Source organism: Oncorhynchus kisutch, linkage group LG29, assembly GCF_002021735.2.
Source record: "Oncorhynchus kisutch isolate 150728-3 linkage group LG29, Okis_V2, whole genome shotgun sequence".
Taxonomy (NCBI): Eukaryota; Metazoa; Chordata; class Actinopteri; order Salmoniformes; family Salmonidae; genus Oncorhynchus; species Oncorhynchus kisutch.
Window position 1 is genome coordinate 25396129 of NC_034202.2, and position 24278 is coordinate 25420406.

The 24278-nt window shown below is 42.3% G+C and overlaps 2 protein-coding genes and 1 pseudogene across 4 annotated transcripts in view; 2 read left to right on the top strand and 1 right to left on the bottom strand.

Annotated features, from left to right (window-relative positions):
- Nucleotides 1–6466: 6466 nt before the first annotated feature.
- LOC109873620 (uncharacterized) lies at nucleotides 6467–7965 on the bottom strand (annotated as a pseudogene).
- Nucleotides 7966–13268: 5303 nt separating this feature from the next.
- LOC109874196 (stomatin-like protein 2, mitochondrial) lies at nucleotides 13269–20992 on the top strand. Its single transcript, XM_020466012.2, has 10 exons — nucleotides 13269–13467; nucleotides 15428–15589; nucleotides 15745–15844; nucleotides 15942–16000; nucleotides 16097–16198; nucleotides 16281–16415; nucleotides 17104–17248; nucleotides 19435–19514; nucleotides 19618–19746; nucleotides 19890–20992. Exons 1-10 carry the CDS (start codon nucleotides 13426–13428, stop codon nucleotides 20007–20009), a joined length of 1074 nt encoding a protein of 357 aa, XP_020321601.1. The 5' UTR covers nucleotides 13269–13425; the 3' UTR covers nucleotides 20010–20992.
- A 2651-nt stretch (nucleotides 20993–23643) lies between these two features.
- The window catches only part of LOC109874011 (protein unc-13 homolog B-like), a 124731-nt gene continuing 124096 nt past the window's right edge, over nucleotides 23644–24278 (top strand). Inside the window, exon 1 of one of the 3 annotated variants that reach the window (XM_031809139.1) lies at nucleotides 23644–23861. In XM_031809139.1, the coding sequence (XP_031664999.1) occupies nucleotides 23840–23861 (22 nt within the window). In that variant the 5' untranslated portion in view covers nucleotides 23644–23839. The remainder of the gene's footprint in view (nucleotides 23862–24278) is intronic. The other 2 variants (XM_031809138.1, XM_020465747.2) reach the window with 2 other exon arrangements.

Consider the following 24278-nt stretch of genomic DNA (forward strand, 5'->3'; position numbering starts at 1 on the left):
GGGGCACCACCAGTACAGAGCTTGCTCAGGAATGGCAACAGGCAGGTGTGAGTGCATTTGCACGCACAGTGAGGCAAAGACTTTTGGAGGGTGGCCTGGTGTCAAGAAGGACAGCAAAGAAGCCACTTCTCAACAAGGAAAACCATCAGGGACAGACTGATTTTCTACAAAAGGTACAGGGATTGGACTGCTGAGGACTTGGGTAAAGTCATTTTCTCTGATGAATCCCCGTTCCGATTGCTTGGGGCATCCGGAAAAAAGCTTGTCTGGAGAAGACAAGGTGAGCGCTACCATCAGTCCTGTGTCATGCCAACAGTAAAGAATCCTGAGGCCATTCATGCGTGGGGTTGCTTATCAGCCAAGGGAGTGGGCTCACTCACAATTTTGCCTAAGAACACAGCCATGAATAAGCCACACCCTCTGAGAGCAACTTCTCCCAACGATCCAGGAACAGTTTGGTGATGAACAATGCCTTTTCCAGCATGATGGACCTTGCCATAAGGCAAAAGTGATAACTAAGTGGCTCGGGGAACAAATCATCAATATTTTGGGTCCATGGCCAGGAAACTCCCCAGACCTTAATCCCATTGAGAATTTGTGGTCAATCCTCAAGAGGCAGGTGGACAAAAAAAACACACAAATTCATAAACTCCAAGCATTTATTATGCAAGATTGGGCTGCCATCAGTCAGGATGTGGCCCAGAAGTAATTGACAGCATGCCAAGGTGGATTGTAGAGGTCTTGAAAAAGAAGGGCCAACACTGCAAATATTGACTCTTTGCATCAACTTCATGTCATTGTCAATAAAAGCCTTTGACACTATGACATGCTTGAAATTATACTTCAATATTCCATAGTAACACCTGACAAAAAAATCTAAAGACACTGAAGCAGCAAACTTTGTGAAAATTAATATTTGTGTCATTCTCAAAACTTTTGGCCACAACTGTATGTGTGTGTGTGTGTGTATATATATATATATATATATATATATACATACATACATACATATATATACACACACTGCTCAAAAAGGGAACACTTAAAACAACACAATGTAACTCCAAGTCAATCACAATTCTGTGAAATCAAACTGTCCACTAGACAACAGGTGGAAACTATAGGCAATTAGCAAGACACCCCCAATAAAGGAGTGGTTCTGCAGGTGGTGACCACAAACCACTTCTCAGTTCCTATGCTTCCTGGCTGATGTTTGGTCACTTTTGAATGCTGGCGGTGCTTTCACTCTAGTGGTAGCATGAGACAGAGTCTACAACCCACACAAGTGGCTCAGGTAGTGCAGCTCATCCAGGATGGCACATCAATGCGAGCTGGGGCAAGAAGGTTTGCTGTGTCTATCAGCGTAGTGTCCAGAGCATGGAGGCGCTACCAGGAGACAGGCCAGTACATCAGGAGACGTGGAGGAGGCCGTAGGAGGGCAACAACCCAGCAGCAGGACCGCTACCTCTGCCTTTGTGCAAGGAGGAGCAGGAGGAACACTGCCAGAGCCCTGCAAAATTACCTCCAGCAGGCCACAAATGTGCATGTGTCTGCTCAAACGGGTCAGAAACAGACTCCATGAGGGTGGTATGAGGGCCCGATGTCCACAGGTGGGGGTTGTGCTTTACCGCCCAATACCGTGCAGGACGTTTGGCATTTGCCAGAGAACACCAAGATTGGCAAATTTGCCACTGGCGCCCTGTGCTCTTCACAGATGAAAGCAGGTTCCCACTGAGCACGTGACAGACGTGACAGAGTCTGGAGACGCCGTGGAGAACGTTCTGCTGCCTCCAGCATGACCGGTTTGGCGGTGGGTCAGTCATGGTGTGGGGTGGCATTTCTTTGGGGGGGCCGCACAGCCCTCCATGTGCTCGACAGAGGTAGCTTGACTGCCATTAGGTACCGAGATGAGATCCTCAGACCCCTTGTGATATATGCTGGTGCGGTTGGCCCTGGGTTCCTCCTAATGCAAGACAATGCTAGACCTCATGTGGCTGGAGTGTGTCAGCAGTTCCTGCAAGAGGAAGGTATTGATGCTATGGACTGGCCCCCCCGTTCCCCAGACCTGAATCCAATTGAGCACATCTGGGACATCATGTCTCGCTCCATCCACCAACGCCACGTTGCACCACAGACTGTCCAGGAGTTGGCAGATTCTTTAGTCCAGGTCAGGAGCATGCCCAGGCGTTGTAGGGAGGTCATACAGGCACGCGGAGGCCACACACACTACTGAGCCTCATTTTGACTTGTTTTAAGGACATTACATCAAAGTTGGATCAGCTTGTAGTGTGGTTTTCCACTTTAATTTTGAGTGTGACTCCAAATTCAGACCTCCATGGGTTGATAAATTAGATTTTCATTGATAATTGTGTGATTTTGTAAAGAATATTTCATTCATTCAGATCTAGGATGTGTTATTTTAGTGTTCCCTTAATTATTTTGAGCAGTGTATATATATACACACACAAAGTTGAAGTCGGAAGTTGACATACACTTAGGTTGGAGTCTTTAAAACTTGTTTTTCAACCACTCCACAAATTTCTTGTTAACAAACTATAGTTTTGGCAAGTCGGTTAGGACATCTACTGTGTGCATGACACAAGTAATTTTTCCAACAATTGTTTACAGACAATTATTTCACTTATAATTCAGTGTCACAATTCCAGTGGGTCAGAAGTTAACATACACTAAGTTGACTGTGCCTTTAAACAGCTGTCAAATTCCAGAAAATGATGACATGGCTTTAGAAGCTTCTGATAATTGACATAATTTGAGTCAATTGGAGGTGTACCTGTGGATGTATTTCAATGCCTACCTTCAAACTCAGTGCCTCTTTGCTTGCATTATGGGAAATCAAAAGAAATTAGCCCAGACCTCAGAAAAATCATTTTAGACCCCCAAGTCTGGTTCATCCTTGGGAGCAATTTCCATACGCCTGAAGGTACCACGTTCATCTGTACAAACAATAGTACGCAAGTGTAAACACCATGGGACCAAGAAGCCGTCATATCGCTCAGGAAGGAGACGCGTCCCGTCTCCTAGAGATGAACGTACTTCGGTGCAAAAAAGTACAAATCAATCCCAGAACAACAACAAAGGACCTTGTGAAGATGCTGGAGCAAACAGGTAAAAATGTATCTATATCCACAGTCAAATTAGTCCTATATCGACATAACCTGAAAGGCCACTCAGCAAGGAAGAAGCCACTGCTCCAAAACCGCCATAAAAAAAGCCAGACTACGGTTTGCAACGGCACATGGGGACAAATATTGTACTTTTTGGAGAAATGTCCTCTGGTCTGATGAAACAAATATAGAACTGTTTGTCCATAATGACCATCGTTATGTTTGTGGAGGAAAAAGGGGGAGGCTTGCAAGCCAAAGAATACCATCCCAACCATGAAGCACAGGGGTGGCAGCATCATGTTGTGGGGGTGCTTTGATGCAGGAGGGACAGGTGCAAATGACAAAATAGATGGCATCATCAGGAAAGAAAATTATGTGGATATATTGAAGCAAAATCTCAAGACATCAGTCAGGAAGTTAAAGCTTGGTCACAAATGGGTCTTCCAAATGGACAATGACCCCAAGCATACTTCCAAAGTTGTGACAAAATGGCTTAAGGACAGCAATGTCAAGGTATTGGAGTGACCATCACAAAGCCGTGACCTCAACCCTATTGAAAACGAGTGTGCGAGCAAGGAGGCCTAGAAACCTGACTCAGTTACACCAGCTCTGTCAGGAGGAATGGGCCAAAATTCACCCAACTTACTGTGGGAGGCTTTTGGAAGGCTACCCGAAATGTTTGACCTAAGATAAACAATTTAAAGGCAATGCTACCAAATACTAATTGAGTGTATGTAAACTTCTGACCCACTGGGAATGTGATGAAAGAAATAAAAGTGGAAATAATTCTCTACTATTATTCTGACATTTCACATTTTTTAAATAAAGTGGTGATCCTAACTGACCTAAGACAGGGAATTTTTACTAGGATTAAATGTCAGGAATTGTGAAAAACTGAATTTAAATATATTTGGCTAAGGTGTATGTAAACTTCCGACTTCAACTGTATATAGTACCCACTACCTGCCACCATGAGAAGAAGACATAAATCATTCACTTGAGCAAGGCAGCTCTATGGCATAGGGCTAATTTAACCTTAGCTCAGATTTCATTTTCATGCATTTTAGACTACAGCTGAGAAATGTAACATGTCTTTGTCCAGTAACCTAGAGCACACTGCATCTACCACAGAGAAAGAAATAAACATGCAATGCTTATGTCCTGGATCATTATTATTTAAATGTTTTCATCCAACACCTCACACAAGGCATTCATTAAAGCTGGACACCTGTCCCAGGGAAAGGTGTATTACTGGCCCATGTAAGACTACTGTATATTTGTGATTAGAAAACATTGTTATGAATTAAACTGTTTATTAGAGATTAAGTAAGAAAGTTATTGCTGTTGCAGTAAAACATTGTCGTATTATCTTTGGTGCTGCATATCGATTGTTTAAAAAACTAAACAATTATAGAAACACAAGATAAGAATTGATCATTTCCTTCAGCAGACAATTGAGATGACAGACATAATGCACGTTGCAGGGATGGATTCAATCATTGCTTTTGCACATTACCCACTCATTTCCTTTAGACACATCTCACCTAACTGAGTATGTGCAAGAGTGTGCATTGTGGGTCTCATAGGTCCCTTTCCCATCCACTCTGCAAACATCCTCGATATCTGTTCTCCCGATAGGCAATACATTGGCAAGTAAAGTTTGGACCTTTCCCAATTTTACAGATGTAGTTCAATAGTTTTAGAGTTCATCATTTTGAGTATGGAGTCACCCAAACATAACATCTCGCGTTCTCCAGATCTTTATGGCTGTCCTTATGGAGACTTCCCCAGATCACCTATGTCCATCCTCGTGTCTCCCCTTGCCTCGCCCCTAGAACCAGATAGGGATGTACAGTGTAGAGAACCTTAGAGTGAGCCCTGGTCAGTTGCAACAGAGCAGGAGCATGAGCAGCGCTACCTAGACGTGTCAAGGAAGAGTCTCTTAAACCAACGGCCCACTGCCATGTCGACTCTCATCACGCGGGTCACCTCCACCAGAACAAAGACACTGCTCCGGGAACCCTTAGGCCTCGAACATCAACCTGCAAATTTAGAGATTTTTTGAAAATAAATAATGCTTAATAAAATGGCAGAGAAGACGTGATGATTAATAACATGGTATAGAATACGCACGACTCCTTTTGAGAGCATGATCTATCACACAGAGCAGGAAGGAAGGACACTAAAAACATATACTGTGGTTCATGTGAATTGGCACTTGAGTGCAAAAATCTTCCACACCATTAGATACCAGTTGCACAGACTGATGCAAAGATCAGAGAAGAGAGGAGAGGAGGTCCTGAGTCAATCGCAGGGGTGTGTCTGTGTTTGTTTATATGTGCCCCATTAATGAATAGGTAGCATGTTGCTAGCTGAAGAAGGGCAGAGCTGAACTGCTGGGGACTCTCTGTCAGTCTCATCTCCATGATAGCATTGTCCTCGCCTTCCTCCCCACTGCCTCCTCTTCCTTCTCATCCCCCGCACACACCAGTGGCCAAGCCATTGCACACGCGCAAACATACAGACACGTCAGCAAAAACTGAGCTTCATATTCATGATCAATATATGTCTGTGATTTATTTAGAATTCAATCTACACATAACCAGCATGGCTACCACAGCATTGTGCAGCGATAAGCCATGCCATCTGGTTTGTGCTTAGTGGGACTATCATTTGTTTTTCAACAGGACAATGACCCAACACACCTCCGGGCTTGTTAGGGGCTATTTGACTAAGAAAGAGAGTGATGGAGTGCTGCATCAGATGACGTGGCCTCCACAATCCCCCGACCTCAACCCAATTGATATGGGTTGGGATGAGTCGGACCCCAGAGTGAAGGAAAAGCAGCCAACAAGTGCTCAGCATATGTGGGAACTCCTTTGAGAATGCCAGGAGTGTGCAAAGCTGTCATCAAGGCAAAGGGTGGCTATTTGAAGAATCTCAAATATAAAATATATTTGGCCTGCCTGGCTGGTTCCTCCAGAGAGCAGTGCATGCGCTGGTAGAGCGGGGGAGAGGAGGTGGTGCAGCTCTGCCTGGGGGCTGATGCCTGTGCTGGCCCTGTAGCGGGGTGGGAGGGGATTTGATCCAGGGCCTTGGACAGGGGCTGGTACCCTGGTCTTGATGAATACGGTGAAGAGGGTCCAGCCAGAGCAAGGCTAGCCCTAAGCCCAGCAGAGAGAAGGCAGCCCTGAGGAGGGCCCGCTGGACCAGGCTGATCAGCTCAACCAGGTTCCTAAAGCTGTCCTCCGGGGTTTCAGCCATAGCCCACTGAAGCCCAAAACAGACCGACAGCCGGGGCAGGATCCAGCACGCCGTGAACACCGTACCACCAGGACTGTTCAGGTTGCTGCAGCGCCACAGCAGTTACTGTAGATCCAGGAGCCCAGAGACAGGATGTAGATCAGGTTCTTCAGACAGCTGTCCTGCACCTGTGACAGGCGGGAGGGGAACAGGAAGGGATGGCAGGAGCCCTGCTCCTCCTGACAGCCATGAAAGGAGTGGGAGAGAGAGCCTAAAAACACCCCCAGGCAGGCCAGGGGGTCATAGCCATCCCAGGTGAGATGGAAGGAGACAGAGGCTCAAGGAGAAAAGCAGAAAGGTGACCACACAGCCCTCTGCTATTACATAGCTGTCAGAGAGCAGGGAGTCATAGCGCAGGAGGAGCACCAGGAGGGGAGGGGTTAATAAGAAGCGAGGCAGGGTCAGTCAGTCACTCCTTGGGGCCACCTCTCCACCCTCAGCAGTCTTGCTGGCCCAGTCAGGCTCTCCAGAGCAGCAGTACCTCAGAGGAGAGGGCTACAGCCGCTAGGCACCAGGACCCCTCAGCATAGCCCTGTGTAAACAGCTGACCTGCAGCTATACACACCCCTACCCCAGTGGCTGCCACCAAAGGGACCCTCAGCAGATCACTCTCCCTCACCAGCACAGAGGACATCATACCACGTAGGAACATGCCAGGAAAGCTATGCCGACAGCCATCTTGGCTGGGTCGAAGCATGCCCATGTGGCTCGGCAGGTGTCCCGAACAGAGGTCAGGTACAGTTGCAGGGAGGTCACTAGCTCTGGGGTGGGAGAGTGGCCATCATTGACAGTGGTGAGGTACTCAGAGGAGGCGGCGGGAGAAGTCTGTATGCAGCTGAGAGACAGACACTCGATGTCTTTGGCTATTCATGGTTCAAATATGTGCAGAGACGTGCAGTAAACTGTAATATTCAATATACAGCACATGAATGTATCTGGCATGATTAATGCTCTGTGATTACCTGTTTGGCATTGATCCACAGCGCCCCCGCCTGGCTGAGACCTGCTGGTGCACCCCCTATCTGGCTGTCTGCAGGGAACCGAGGCAGCAGGACCTGCCCACACTGCTGTAGGGGATGGGTATGCCCAGGAGCAGGGCAAGGGTAGGTACCAGATCTGTCTGGGGCACCACCTTAGAATCACTCTACAGGGAGATAGAGACAAGACAAAGGTCATTCAACGTGGAAAAATCAATGCCAGACATTACATTTTGTCAGCTGGTTATTGTCATGCAAAAGACTGCTGGTCTCAAGGTAATCGACAGGTAATCGACAGGTAGACTAATTAACAAACACATTTAGCATCTCCAGGCCCCCATGCCGCTGATGTGTGCCTTTGGAACATTTACATTTGGAAAAGTATAATACATCTATTTAATATACACCATCACAATAAATGCATTATTTATTTTAAGAAAATGTATTTCAGAAGAACAGAATATGAGTTAGCCAAATGTACTGTATGTTATCTGGCTATGCACCCTGCCATAAGGCTGTAGAGTTGTTCATTTATTAGACAAGATATGCTTACGTCCCATGCCATTATTTTATATTATAATTGAACTTCGCTGTATAAAATAAAAGTGGCTGTGTAAAAGAGATCAATTTAAACAGGTACTACAGTGGCAAGAAAAAGTATGTGAACCCTTTGGAATTACCTGGATTTCTGCATAAATTGGTCATAGGTGAAGATAATATCATATTTTAAGTCACAACAATAGACAGTCTGCTTAAACTAATAACACACAAACAATTATACGTTTTCATGTCTTTATTGAACACACCATGTAAACATTACACTTGCGGGGTGGGAAAAGTATGTGAACCCTTGGATTTAATAACTGCTTGACCCTCCTTTGGCAGCAATAACCTCAACCAAACGTTTTCTGTAGTTGCAGATCAGACCTGCACAACGTTCAGGAGGAATTTTGGACCATTCCTCTTTACGAAACTGTTTCAGTTCAATAATATTCTTGGGATGTCTGGTGTGAACTGCTCTCGAGGTCATGCCACAGCATCTCAAATCAGGTTGAGGTCAGGACTCTGACTGGACCACTCCAGAAGGCGTATTTTCTTCTGCTGATTTACTTCTGTGTTCTGGGTCGTTGTCCTGTTGCGTCAACCAACTTCTGTTGAGCTTCAATTGGTGGACAGATAGCCTAACATTCTCCTGCAAAATGTCTAGATAAACTTGGAAATTCATGAGGCAGCCCCAAACTATGACTCCCTCCACCATACTTTACAGTTGGGACAAGGTTTTGATGTTGGTGAGCTGTGCCTTTTTTTCTCCACACAGTGTTGTGTTCCTTCCAAACAACTCAACTTTAGTTTCCTTTGTCCACAGAATATTTTGTCAGTAGCGCTTTGGAACATCCAGGTGCACTTTTGCAAACTTCAGACATGCAGCAATGGGTTTTTTTGGACAACAGTGGCTCCTTCCATGGTGTCCTCCCATGAACACCATTCTTGTTTAGTGTTTTACGTATCGTAGACTGGTCAACAGAGATGTTAACATGTTCCAGAGATTTCTGTAAGTCTTTAGCTGACACTCTAGGATTCTTCTTAACCTCATTGAGCATTCTCCTAGGGAGAGTAGCAACAATGCTGAACTTTCTCCATTTATAGACCATTTGTCTTACCGCGGAATGATGAACATCAAGGCTTTTAGAGATACGTTTGTAACCCGTTCTAGCTTTATGCAAGTCAACCATTCTTAATCTTAGGTCTTCTGAGATCTCTTTTGTTCGAGGCATGGTTTACATCAGGCAATGCTTCTTGTGAATAGCAAACTCATATTTTGTGAGTGTTTTTTTATAGGGCAAGGCAGCTCTAACCAACATCTCTAATCTCGTCTCATTGATTCGACTCCAGGTTAGCCGACTCCAATTAGCCTTCGGGTTCACATACTTTCCCCAACCTACACTGTGAATGTTTAAATTATATATACAATATAGACAAGAAAATACAATAATTTGTGTCTTATTAGTTTAAGCACCCTGTTTGTCTATTGTTGTGACTTAGATGAAGATCATATCAAATTTGATGATCAATTTATGCAGAAATCCAGATAATTCCAAACGGTTCACATACTTTTCTTGCCACTGTATATCCTAGATTGAGTTATGTAACAATTTTAGTAGTGAAAGACACACATTTTAGAAATTAAAATATATATGGTCTGCATGATGCGACTATAGGCTAATGATGATTTTAGAAAGTCATTAAAAAAGAAAAAAGAGCTTGCTCTCTACCTTGCTTCAGGCTGCACACACTGTTCTCTCATCAAGTGATCATATTTTCACCAATCAGACTATTCTCAATTGAATCCTGTCTTTACTAATATCAAAAATTAGCAAAGGTGTAACTTTTTAAGCCAAAATACTTTAAAGTACTAGTTAAGTTGTTTTTGGGGCATCTGTACTTTACTATTTATATTTTGGACAACTTTCACTTCACTTCACTAGATTCATAAATAAAATGTACTTTTTAATTCCATACATTTTCCCTGACAACCAAAAGTACTTGTTACATTTTGACAGGAAAATGGTCCAATTCACAAACTTATCAAGAAAACATCCCTGGCCATCCCTACTGCCTCTGATCTGGCAGACTCAGTAAACACCAATGCTTCTTTTGTAAATTATGTCTGAGTGTTGGAGTGTGCCCCTGGCTGTCGAGCAATAAAAAATAAATACCAATTGTTCAGTCTGGTTTGCTTATTAAGGACTTTGAATTGGTTTATACTTTTACTTTTGATACTTAAGTATATTTAAAACCAAATACTTTTAGACTTTTACTCAAGTAGTATATAAAAAAAAAAAAAGTATATTTAAGGTATATTTCCTTTTACTCAAGTATGACAATTTAGTACTTTTTCCATCATTTATTTTTATTTTTTTGGGGGGGGGGGTCTAGAATGAGCCATTATCAAATGGGCAAGTAAAGGGGCAAGACAAAAAAGACATGTCATCCGGTATGCACTGGAATAGCGAATGGAGGTCACTTTCCCGCCATTACGTTGTTCACTCATGTCGTGTAAGGCTACTCACCGACAGGTGATATTCCGCCCTATCTCTGTATGCCATGGGCTCTCCAACACTTCCTGCAACTACCCAGTGCTTAACTTGGGAAGCGAAGTGAAATCTGTTCAAGAACATCGATAGTAATATGTTTTCACAAAGAAACATATTTAATTATACTGCTGACAGACCCTCTCTCTGCACAGTGGAAAAAGGAATGAAGGAGATGGAAACTCACAGTGGGAGATATTCTGTAGCTAAAGGTAATATGTGAGCCTATCATTTAAAATTCCCTATTACTTGACTATTGAAAATCAATTACTAATGCAATATAAATGTAAATTTGAATGTGTCAAATTCAGGTATTTAAAAAAAAACGTATAAACTCAGCAAAAAAAGAAACTTCCTCTCACTGTCAACTGCGTTTATTTTCAGCAAACTTTAAATGTGAAAATATTTGTATGAACAAAGCGAGATTCAACAACTGAGACATAAACTGAACAAGTTCCACAGACATGTGACTAACACAAATGGAATAATGTGTCCCTGAACAAAGGGGGGTCAAAATCAAAAGTAACAGTCAGTATCTGGTGTGGCCACCAGCTGCATTAAGTACTGCAGTGCATCTCCTCCTCATGGACTGCACCTGATTTCCACACTGTGCAGGTGTTGTTACACGTGGTCTGCCACTGCGAGGACGATCAGCTGTCCGTCCTGTCTCCCTGTAGCACTGTCTTAGGCGTCTCACAGTACGGACATTGCAATTTATTGCCCTGGCCACATCTGCAGTCCTCATGCCTCCTTGCAGCATACCTAAGGCACGTTCACGCAGATGAGCAGGGACCCGGAGCATCCATCTTTAGGCGTTTTTCAGAGTCAGTAGAAAGGCCTCTTTATTGTCCTAAGTTTTCATAACTGTGACGTTAATTGCCTACAGTCCGCAAGTGCATGTTCATTAATTGTTCATTAATTGTTTATGGTTCATTGAACAAGAATGGGAAACAGTGTTGAAACCCTTTACAATGAAGATCTGTGAAGTTATTTCGATTTTTACAAATTATCATTGAAAGACAGGGTCCTGAAAAAGGGACGTTTCTTTTTTTGGTGAGTTTTACATTAGGCCTATGCTTATGCATAAGCTCTAATAAGCATATAGGTGTTTTGAATTCATCATCACTTTAGAAAGAGCTGTCCATTTCGTTGTGCTAGTCTTCGAAACAACATCCACAAAGACCATGTTTTCCACTCAGTTTCAACCTTCAGTTGAACTTCTTTCTTCAAATTGATCAATCACAGTGATGTGAATTTTAAAAGCACATACTGTTTTGATGATGTGTTTGATGTGATTTCCATACCATTTGCATTGATGCCAGAGTGGTTATAGGGACAATTGAGCACCAAGTACCAGGCCATAAGGACTGATGGTCGTTAGCGGGTTGAGTACTACCAAAGCATGTCCAGAGTGCATCAGATCAATCAAATTTTATTTGTCACATGTGCCTAATACAACCTTACTGTGAAATGCTTACTTACCTTATCCAACAATGCAGTTCAAGAAATATAGTTAAGAAAATATTTACTCAACTAACCTGTACCCACGCGCACATTGACTCAGTACTGGTCGCCCCTGTATATAGCCTCGTTGTTATGTAATTTTCTAGTGTTACTTTTTGATTTAATTACATTTTTCTCACCTTAGTTTATGTAGTAAATATTTTCTTAACTCTTTCTTGAACTTCATTGTTGGTTATCGGCTTGTAAGTAAGCATTTCACAGTAAAGTTGTATTCGGCACATGTGACAAATACATTTTTAAAAATGTTATTATAATAATTTTTGTCCATCACCCCCCGATTCAGAATATATAATTGTCATAGTCATGGCACACTTTGTCTAAGAGCTATTGAAGATTGAACGATGGAAAATATATAAATATTTTCAACAACAAAATAAGCAGTAGATTTTCCACTATCCACCCCTGATTCAGAATATAACATCTTCATAGTCATGGCATGCTTGGTTCAATAGCTATTGAAGTGAGAAAACCGAATATCCAATATAAACAAATTTTACCTCGGTCATCAGCTTTTGTTTTGATGTAATTTAGAGCCCAGCACAAAGTAAAAAACTCTTGGCCTCATCAGTACTACCATAACTACCGCTCATCAGTTGCAAGTGCTAGCTACTGTAGCTAACTGGCCATACTAACTTCTGACCTCAAAATCAAATCAAATGTTATTTGTCACATACACATGGTTAGCAGATGTTAATGCGAGAGTAGCGAAATGCTTGTGCTTCTAGTTCCGACAATGCAGTAATAACCAACAAGTAATCTAACTAACAATTCCAAAACTACTGTCTTATACACACACAAGTGTAAGGGGATAAAGAATATGTACATAAAGATATATGAATGAGTGATGGTACAGAGCGGCATAGGCAAGATGCAGTAGATTGTTTTAGCGTTCCGTTTTTTCTTCTCGGGTACACACAATCCGATAATACTCCCCTCTTATTTTCATTGGGACTCCAGCTAATGATTACATTGCCACGCGGAAGTGCATGTCGCCACACGGTCAGGTCTCGCTGTAACCCCGGTAACCCTCGCTGCAATGCCGGCATGCGCACTGCAACCAATTTTATATAAATCAACGACTACAACATATGAAAAGTGCGGGAAATTTGGACTCAGGTTGTTGTCAACCTACACAACCATGCTTAAAGACATCAGAACGTGTTGAACTTATTAAACATTCACAATGTATATGTTTTAAAGTTAGAATAATGTATTTTTTTGCAGTAACCTGGACAGATAATCGCCAGAGTTCAGTTTCCCATATCAACAAGGGGACGTGTTTAACCAGTGCACCACTTCAATGTTGTAACTTTCGTTTCCTGGGTCGGCCGAGTGTCACACGCGAGAGGATATTCATTTTTAAACTAAGCCACATACATATCAGCCAACAATTACGTTAAGAAAATGTTCCAAACATTGTGCCGGACCGGTGGTGCTGTTTTAAAGGTAAAACACAGAGTATTTCAATGCAGTTAGTTTGCTAGCTTGCTAAACCAGTTAGCTAGCTGCTAGCCCGATATTAGACAAAAAGAGCCAGCTCTGGAATCCAAAACAGCCAAATTCTCTATTTAAATGTGAATCGATTCTCAATTGCAGTACGGTTCTAGAAACATCAATCCATCAACTTTCATATGTCAAAATCATTTCAGAAATTCAAAATACACACTTGCTGTGCACCAGAGGAGGAAGCGGAGGACCATCCACATCAGTGAATTTCATACAAATATTTAAACGTTTAAAAATGTATCCTTTTTTAGATACAACTATACAAAATCGATTCACATGTCACCAAATAATTGATTAAATTACAATGTTTTGCAATGAAGGTCTACAGCCCTCTGTAGGATAGCACCATGGTGTAGCCAGCCACTGCTAGCTTCCGTACATTGACTTCAATACAAAACTGAGGCTCATGGTTCTCACCCCCTTCCATTGACTTACACAGTAATTATGACAATTTCCAGAGGCTGTCCTCCAACCTATCAGAGCTCTTGCAGCATGAACTGACATGTTGCGTGAATGGAATATGAATGACAGTCATCCAACATGCTGTTATAGAAATAAGTCCATGCTCATGAAAAAGAAAATCGCCCTCCCTCATCATAAACTATAAAAATTGTCCTCAAAAGGCACCGACCGTCACTGCTGTACACTGTTTTAACTGTCTTTTAACAGTTGCAGCCAACAATATTTTAGCAGTGACAACACGTTTGTGGCATCCATCTTCAGTTTACACACAGGTGGGCAATCTGACGTCTGTATTGGCCTGCAGCATTTACGGTGACACAGCCTCTGCAGAAGTCTGGGCATTCATACTGCTTCACGGAGCAGTGCTGTTGAGCAGAGCTGTTGTCAAGGATGTGCTTTTGTGTTTATATAGCACCTCCCGCCTGCACCTACCGTCACTGCGGAGCTATATGGAGCCCGCCACATTGTTACAAAATTTGGGAGGTGATGGGGTAAGAAGCTCAATTTGGCCTCTGCATGATTCTGGAAGCTTCGCAATTGCGTCACACCTTCCACACGGAACCTCCAACCACATTTTCGTATTAAGCATAAATTGGCTTTTTGTGGAAAAAGGATCAAAGCAGATAGTTAACCAATAGCTACCCGAACTAACTATTTAGCAATCTTATGTCTTGGTAGTAGAAGCTGTTGAGGGTCCTGTTGGTTCCAGACTTGGTGCATCGGTACCATTTTCTGAGATATACTGGGCCATATGCGCTACCCTCTGTAGCGCCTTGTGGTGGAATCAAGCAATTGCCATACCAAGTGGTGATGCAGTGAGGCAGCTCTAGTATTCTTTTTGAGGATATGAGGGCACATGCCAAATCTTTTCAGCCTCCTGAGAGGGATGAAGCATTGTCGTGGCCTCTTCACGACTGTGTTAGTGTGTTTGAACCATGATAATTCCTTAGTGATGTGGGTAACGATGAACTTGAAGCTCTCGACCTGCTGCACTACAGCCCAGTTGATGTGGATGGGTGTGTGCTCAGCCCTCCGTTTCATGAATTAATAGAGCTGACGTTATACCTTATTCAACATGTCAGAGATGCATGTTTGTTCTACACAGCATATTTGTATCTGAATGTTCCAAAACGTTGTGTCCTGCTGAACGCACCCTGGGTATTCAACTCATATCCATCATGTTAACTAGCATTGAAACCAGAAAGAGTACCAGTAGATAGCTAGCGGGCTATGGTAGAAACTACCGGTGAATAACAAGCAAGGAATGAAAAACTATTTAGATATCTAATTTCTATCATGTTTAGGGTCATAGCCAATCACTGAGGTTTCAAGCTCCATCATTATGTAGCTTTTCAAGTTTCAACTCTCATGGAGTAATTTTCTGGTCATGATGCAACAATGTGTCACTCTGATGGTGTTTGTTATTGTTTCCCTCCAGCATTCCCAGAGGACAGTGCCCACATTGCCAGTGTTGTGGGCGACACAAGCCCAGCAGCGATGGGCATCCAGTCTACCCATGAACACTGTGGTTCTGTTTGTACCACAACAAGAATCCTGGGTTGTGGAAAGGATGGGCCGCTTCCATCGCATCTTGGAGCCGGTAACTTACCCATTGATCTGCAATTAGCCAGTGATCTGCACCCTTAATTATATTGTCACACTATATCACAGTATAAATCCTGTATATATATATACATATATATATATCAAATTGATCATTTTTATGCATCTTGTCCTCTTTTGTATATTCTGTAGGGCTTGAATTTCCTTATCCCAATCCTGGACAAAATTCGTTATGTTCAAAGTCTTAAAGAGATTGTTATTGATGTCCCAGAGCAGTCTGCGGTCTCTTTAGGTGAGTGACATCACTGTGTTTGTCACTGTCATTTTCACTGCAATGTGGTCAGTTGGTCCTCGGCTCTGGATTAACTGATGTCTGATTACATCCACAGATAATGTGACACTACAGATAGATGGAGTCCTCTATCTTAGGATATTGGATCCTTTTAAGGTAGGTTGGTGAAAACCATGATGTCTTGATGTTATTGTTCATTGAATGTTTTTGCTTTGTTTTTAGATGTTGATAACAAGATGTACTTCCTTCCAGGCCAGCTATGGAGTTGAGGACCCAGAGTATGCTGTCACCCAACTTGCTCAGACCACCATGCGCTCAGAGTTAGGAAAACTGACCCTGGACAAAGTATTCAGGGTGAGACTCAAAATTGTGTTTCAGAGTGAATTTGTATTTATTTACCTCATTACCTTATTGTTTTATGTATTTCTTTCTTCAGGAAAGAGAGACCCTAAATACCAACATAGTCCACTCCATAAACCAGGCATCAGATGCTTGGGGAATCCGTTGCCTTCGTTATGAAATCAAGGATATACATGTTCCTCCTCGTGTCAAAGAGTCCATGCAGATGCAGGTGAGAGTGGCTGGCCCTGCTGCCAACAAACTGGGAGACATATCTTCAACCTGAAATTATCGCTGAACATGAGCTTATCTTAGCCTATCAGTATTGTATGTGTACAGATGTACTCTCTTAATTTGATCACTCTGTTGTTGCAGAAAATGCAAACTTGTAGTGTATTTTGAAGTCCTACTCGAGTCTCCTTTTCAGCTCATTTATCACATTTCAATAGGTGGTCCAGGTAAATCATGACACAGCACAATGGGGGGGGGGTTGTTTTTTAGACAACTGCAAACTTCAAGAAGTACGGCATACAAGGGGTTGGTCAGCTAGGGATTCATGATGTCATCGGCCTCCCCATTTCTTGAGTGACAATAGCGGAGCAATATAGAACACTATTTTGCTCAACCTATTTTATTAGTATTTTAGTGTGTGTACTTTACTGTATTTATGCTTGGGATATCGCTTTTCATCAGCAAAAGTATAAAACAATCGCTGAAGGACATCTTAATTTTAAACTTTCAAATTTCAGACTTGATTTGCCCTTACGAAAAAATATCAACCCACAAAAATTTCCATTAATTATAATCCACATAATAATTCGCATTTCCTGTTGCTACAGGATTGTTTTCCTGCTGTGAGAAACTGGTCAAATTAAAATAGAACATCTATACACTCTTTCTGACTGCCTTTCATTGTGTAGGTGGAGGCAGAGCGTAAGAAGAGAGCCACTGTGCTGGAGTCGGAAGGGCACAAGGAAGCAGCCATCAATGTTGCTGAGGGTCGCAAGCAAGCTCAGATCCTGGCCTCGGAAGGACAGAAAGCAGAACAGATCAATAATGCAGCTGGTAGGTTGATACACATACAGTGCATTCAGAAAGTATTCAGACCACTTTACTTTTTGCACATTTTGATACGTTACAGCCTTATTATAAAATAGATTAAATAAAAACATGTAAATCTATACACTGTTAGGTTCCAAATAAACAGAGTAAAAGAAACTCATGGACGCTTAGTAAAGCTCAAACCAAGTTTATTCACCCACTGTGTCATACAGCTGCAAATGACAAACATATTCACATTCACAAATACACCTCTGTTGCTATCCAGAACCTTAGGGATATCTGTTCTTCCTCTGACCTGACCTCGACCCCAAATTCCTTACTCCTCCCCATAGGATCCCTGATGTCCAAAAATAACATATTGACAGAATGTAAGCGTTCTACATTCCCCTCTCTCTCTGTGAATTTTTTTTGTTCAAGTTTTGTAGTCAGAACCCATCAACACAATTTCCCATAATGACGAAGCGAAAACAGGTTTGAAGTCATTTTTGAAAACGTATAACAAATAAAAAACAGATATTTACTCAAGTATTCAGACCCTTTGCTATGAGACTCGATATTGAACTCAGGGTCATCCTTGTTTCCATAGATCATCCTTGAGATGTTTCTACAACTTCATTGGAGTCCACCTGTGGTAAATTCAATTGATTGGACATGATTTGGAAAGGCACACACCTGTTGATATAAGCTCCCACAGTTGACAAAAACCAAGCCATGAGGCTGAAGGAATTGTCTGTAGCGCTCTGAGACAGAATTGTGTCAAAGCACAGATCTGGGAAAGGGTACTAAAAAATGTCTGCAGTATAGAAGGTCCCCAAGAAGACAATGGCCTCCATACTTAAATGGAAGAAGTTTGGAACCACCAAGACTCTTCCTAGACCCCGGCGGACTGGCCAAACTGAGCAATTGGGGGGAAAGGGCCTTGGTTAGGGAGGTGACCAAGAACCCGATGGTCGCTCTGACAGAGCTCCAGAGTTCCTAGGTGGAGATGGGAGTACTGCTGCCCTACCTTCCAGAAAGACAACCATCTCAGCAGCACTCCACCAATCAGGCCTTTATGGTAGAGTGGCCAGACGAACGCCACTCCTCAGTAAAAGGCACATGACAGCTCGCTTGGAGTTTGTCAAAAGGCACGTAAAGGACTCTGACCATGAGAAACAAGATTCTCTGGTCTGATGAAACCAAGATTGAACTCTTTAGCCTGAATGCCAAGCGTCACATCTGGAGGAAACCTGGCACCATCCCTAAGTTGAAGCATGGTAGTGGCAGCATCATGCTGTGGGGATGTTTTTCAGCGGCAGGGACTGGGAGACTAGTCAGGATCAAGGGAAAGCTGAACAGAGCAAAGTACAGAGAGAGCCTTGATGAAAAACTGCTCCAGAGTGCTCAGGACCTCAGACTGGGGTGAAGGTTCACCTTCCAACAGAACAACGACCCTAAGCACACAGCCAAGACACCACAGGGAGTGGCTTCTGGACAAATCCTTGAGTGGCCCAGCCAGAGACCGGACTTGAAACCGATCAAACATCTCTGGAGAGACCTGAGAAAAGCTGTGCAGCCACGCTCCCCTTCCAACCTGACAGAGCTTGAGAAGATCTGCAGAGAAGAATGGGAGAAACTACTAATTGTTAGTAGTTACTGTCTTGCCTCATCGCTACATCTCCTGTACGGGCTCGGGAGAGACGAAGGTCAAGAGTCATGCGTCCTGCGAAACACAACCCAACCAAGCCGCACTGCTTCTTAACACAGCGCGCATCCAACCCGGAAGCCAGCCACACCAATGTGTCGGAGGAACACCGTACACCTAGTGACCTGGTCAGCGCGCACTGCGCCTGGCCCGCCACAGGAGTCGCTAGTGCGCGATGAGACAAGGATATCCCTACCGGCCAAACCTTCCCTAACCCGGACGACGCTAGGCCAATTGTGCGTCGCCCCATGGACCTCCCAGTCACGGCCGGCTGCGACAGAGCCTGGGCTCGAACCCTTAGACCACTGTACCACCCGGGAGGCCCCGAACGGCTCCTGTTTGCTTCATCAAAATTAGTTGAATGCACTGACTGTAAGTCACTCTGGGTAAATGACAAATGTTTCTCTAATGTAAGGAAGCTTGATGTACAAGTACACCCCCTGGACAGGACTCTAGTCTCTCTCACCATTTCTGATGAATGACTCTTATCTTTATCTTCACCTAGGTGAGGCCAATGCTGTCTTAGCCAAAGCAGAGGCCAAGGCTAAGGCTATCCGGCTGTTGTCAGAGGCTCTAGCTGAGCAGGTAAAGTAGCTGTGATTGCTTCATCGTGTTCATGTAAGTGTGTACATGTTGATGTATTGTGTCTAAATGGCACTTGACCCAACTGTCATTATGTTTTGGACAGAATGGAAACGCGGCAGCCTCCCTCAGTGTGGCTGAGCAGTACGTCTCAGCTTTCTCCAAGCTAGCCAAAGAGTCCAACACTATCCTGCTGCCCTCCAACTCTGGTGACATGAGTGGCATGGTCACACAGGTCTGTCTCTGTTTCTTAAGCTATTTAATTATGTGTGATTGCACCGGCCATCTTCCCTGTCCCTCCCTTTCAACACACCCCTGTCTCTCACTCTTCTTCCTATTTCAGAACAGTAACAGTATCTATTTTTCCCTTCTCTTTAGGCTATGGCTATTTATGGCAGCCTGGCCAAGCAAAGCTCAAAAAAGATAGAATGTGTGACCCCAGTGACCCCAGAGTGGGCGATGGAGAAGAGTGAGGACCCTGCACCACCAGCCCAGTAGTGAATGATGTCAAGACCACTCAGAGTCAGGCACAGAACCAGAAGCTGTGCCATACAACCACGAGTGCCTGTTCAGCACCTCTGTCTGGCCCAAAGGACATGCTGCAGGACATAGAAACAGAAGGGCAGGATAAGAATGTAAAAACTTTGGGAATGCTTAACAGCCTGGAAACATCAACCCATTTGAGACAATACATGTCACTTACACATTGTTTTATTTTGAATGAGTGGTATTGTACACAGTACGTACACATGTTCCAATTGCAAATCCACGAGCTGTCGTATTGATACTCTTCTCTTGCATCAACAGATCAAAGGACTGCAGTGGTAGGTATGATAGTAAACTGCTAGACTGGTTTAAGGCTTTCTGAATTAGCTCCCGGGTAATAGGATATGATCTATTTTATGTGCTGTACTGTTGCAATGATTTGACTGTTGTCCAATTATTTGTCCTTTTTAGTTCATAGTCTCATGAATGTTTTAGTTCATGTAAGTGAGAGCTTGTGCCCTGACATTAAGATCCTCCCTGGTTCAGAGCAAGCAGAGAAGGGAACAAAGGTCAGATTTAAATATAGTGTCGGTCAAAAGTTTGGACACACCTACTCATTCATCGGTTTTTCTTTATTTTCACTATTTTCTACATTGTAGATTAGCAGTGAAGACATCAAAACTATGAAATAACATGTATGGAATCATGTAGTAACCAAAAAAGTTTCAAAAATTACCTCAGATCAAAAATACATTATGGAAGTGCAATGTTTCATTTCACATCAATACCAGATCGAAAGGGTCATCTGTGAATGAGGAAGGTTTGACATAACATAGGAAATGTGTATATATACAATGACAATACACTATCCTAACCAAAAGACCAATAATGGCCTTCCATGTATAATTTCATGATGATGCTGGCACTATTAAAGGATTTGTGACTGTCTGAAGATTGTAACATCTCATCATAATAAATCTTGTGTTTGAATGATTTGGAAGTGTACACAGCAGGGATTTCATATTTTTAATTTTTCCATATTGTTCATTGTAGTAAATATACATACAAAAGTCAGTCACTGAAAGTTTGAAAATTAAATCTCAGTAAAAACAATATCCTTTATCATGATTTGGGGCGGCAGGGTAGCCTAGTGGTTAGAGCGTTGGACTAGTAACCAGAAGGTTGCAAGTTCAAACTCCCGAGCTGACAAGGTACAAATCTGTCGTTCTGCCCCTGAACAAGCAGTTAACCCACTGTTCCTAGGCCGTCATTGAAGATAATAATTTGTTCTTAACTGATCTTGCCTAGTTAAATAAAGGTTAAAAATGATTTTTTTAAATTCCACCACAGTGGATGTTACACATAAAAGCCTCAGGGAGGGGCTGTTGAGTTATTTAGTGATATTTTGTCTACTAGTAGCAGCCAAGCCACTTACAGCTTTTCTAAACCATTTCTGGTGCCACCATGACTGGGAAAATATATTAGGGACTAGTCCAGAATGCTGGGTATGGGTTCATGTCCTAGGCAGTGTTCGAGAGCATCGTGGTTAAATGGTGACTGACTGATCTACAAATAATGAGTAGTTATTTATGTGGCAAGGTGATTTGTGGACCAGTCAGGCGCCTGTTGCCAGCGATGTCACACTAGCCCCTACTCTTGCTATTCCACCACAGCTGCTACAATATCACCCCAACCAAACAATATATGAACCACCCCAACCAAAGCTGAAGGTGATCCTAATGGCTGCATTAGGTATAATGACATCATTCAGACTCAACAATGAAAAGGTGTTGGCCACCTAGAGATGTAAAGTATGTATTTTAATGTAAGGGAAAAATATACTGAACAGAAATATAAACGCAACATGTAAAGTGTTGGTTCCATGTTTCATGAGCTGAAATGAAATGAAAGATCCCAGAAATGTTTCATACACAAAAAGCTTATTTGTCTCAAATGTTGTGCACAAATTTGTTTACATTCCCATTAGTGAGCATTTCTCCTTTGCCATGATAATCCATCCACCTGACAGGTATGGTATATCAATAAGCTAATTAAACAGCATGATCATTATACTGGTGCACCTTGTGCTGGGGACAATAAAACACCACTCTAAAATGTGCAGTTTTGTCACACAACACAATGCCACATGTCTCAAGTTTTGAGGGAGCGTGCAATTAGCACGCTGACTGTAGGAATGTCCACCAGAGCTGTTGCCAGATAATTTAATGTTCATTTCTCTAGCATAAACTGCCTCCAATGTCGTTTTAGAGAATTTGGTAGTACATCCAACTGTAAACACGCAAGCCCAGAACATCCAAATCCGGCTTCTTCATCTGTGGGATCGTCAGACCAGCCACCCGGACAGCTGTCTGTAATAAAGCCCTTTTGTGGGGAAAAACTCATTCTGATGAACTGGGCCTGACTCCCCAGTGAAATCCATAGATTAGAGCATAATGACATTATTTCAATTGACTGATTTCCTTATATTGATTGTAACTTAGTAAAATTGTTGCATGTTGCATTTATATTTTTGTTCGGTATACAATGGTTCATAATTTCCATGTCAATGGACAATAAAGGTCTAACAATATGCATCAGTGATATTGTAGTATTTACTTGTGACATAATCAAAATTACTCCAATCCTTAGTAGTTTATAGTTATTTAATTATTCTTTCAGCATGGGTTGTTGTCTATCATATGCTTGCTCGACACATTTAACCGAATAACAGAAATGGTGCTGATTCTATCCATTTATATCTATGTAGAAAATCAAATGTCTGGAAAAAAAATCGAGCATAAATTACTTTTTTCAATTACCAGTACTATTTCAAATCAAATGTTATTTATCACACGTGCCGAATACACCAGGTGTAGACCTTACAGTGAATTGCTTACTTACAAGCCCTTAACCAAAAATGTAGTTTTGTGCAAAATACCTCAAAAATACATAAAAGTAACAAATAATTAAAGACCAGCAGTAAAATAACAATAGCGAGAATATATACAGGGGGTACCAGTTCGACTCTAAGGCTGAATTTACACAGGCAGCCCAAGTCTGAAAAATATCTGATGTGAAAGATCTGATGTGATTGGTCAAAAGACCAACAAGTGTAAAAAAAATATCAGAATTGGGCTGCTTGTGTAGACATAAATAGTAATAGTATTGATTGAATTTGCAATTAAATTAACATTTTCAGTGATAGGCTATTCAATAATGTTTTAATATAGGTCTACAGGCAAAAGCTTTCTATGTCATGGCAACATGTTAGAATTCCAAGGAAACAATATAAAACTTTACAAGGGATCTGAATCTGATTGTAAAGGAAAGAAGACCAACTGGCAATGTAGCGGACAAAACAACTCCAGGCTTTGAGCAAGGCACTTAACCCTAATTGCTCTCTAGATAAGAGAGTCTGCAAAAATTACAAACAAAACATCTACAGCGCAGGACACTATCTAGGAGTCTGCGTCACCACCTGTTCCCTCAACTGTGGTTTTCAGTCTCTCTTCATCGATTGGTCAGAACCTTCTGTATGGTCCGCCCTTTTCAGAGATTATGCTCCCTCAATGGATGGGCTAGATGTCATTACAGAGTACTTCGGCACCGCCCTCTTATCGCGGTGCTGTCAGGTTAGTCAAATTATTTTTTTCATGGCGTGCCTTTGGCAGGCACCTATTGCTCACTGCCGAACATTTATGTTTCCATTTCCAGCATCTCAAGCCCACCTCTAACTCTGGAAATTCTGCGAAGAATTTAAAAAGTGATTGGAGGCATTGTTTGTAATGTTGCCGTGCCGAGCGCATTTTTGAACTAGAGGAATTGTCAGAGAAACTTTTGCCATGTCTCTACTTTGTGTAAGAGGTGAGTTATTAAATTTTTCTTTAATACATTTTCATTGATGTTGACTTCTTAAAGCGAAAGAAATACAATTGTCTCAAGTAAAGCAGAGTGTGATTCGCAAACATTATATGTAACGGTTTTGACAGCAGGATGGACCAAACTGAACGAATTGAACTTTTGCGACCGTGATTGTTTACGTTTTTTTCCCTTGTTGAAGCCGAGTTATTTACGTTTTTGTCTCCCTTATACAGATAGGGAGGAGAAACTCATGAAGCTCAGATATTATAATAAAATAGTTTATTTTATTTGGATTTGGAGACTGCATGTCTACATTACGTAATGATTCACCAGCTGTTTCCCAGTGTTTTCTTCTCTGTCAGCTGTGACTCAACATTTGTCAATGTTTTGACATTTGACATTTGTCAACAGTTTTCCAAA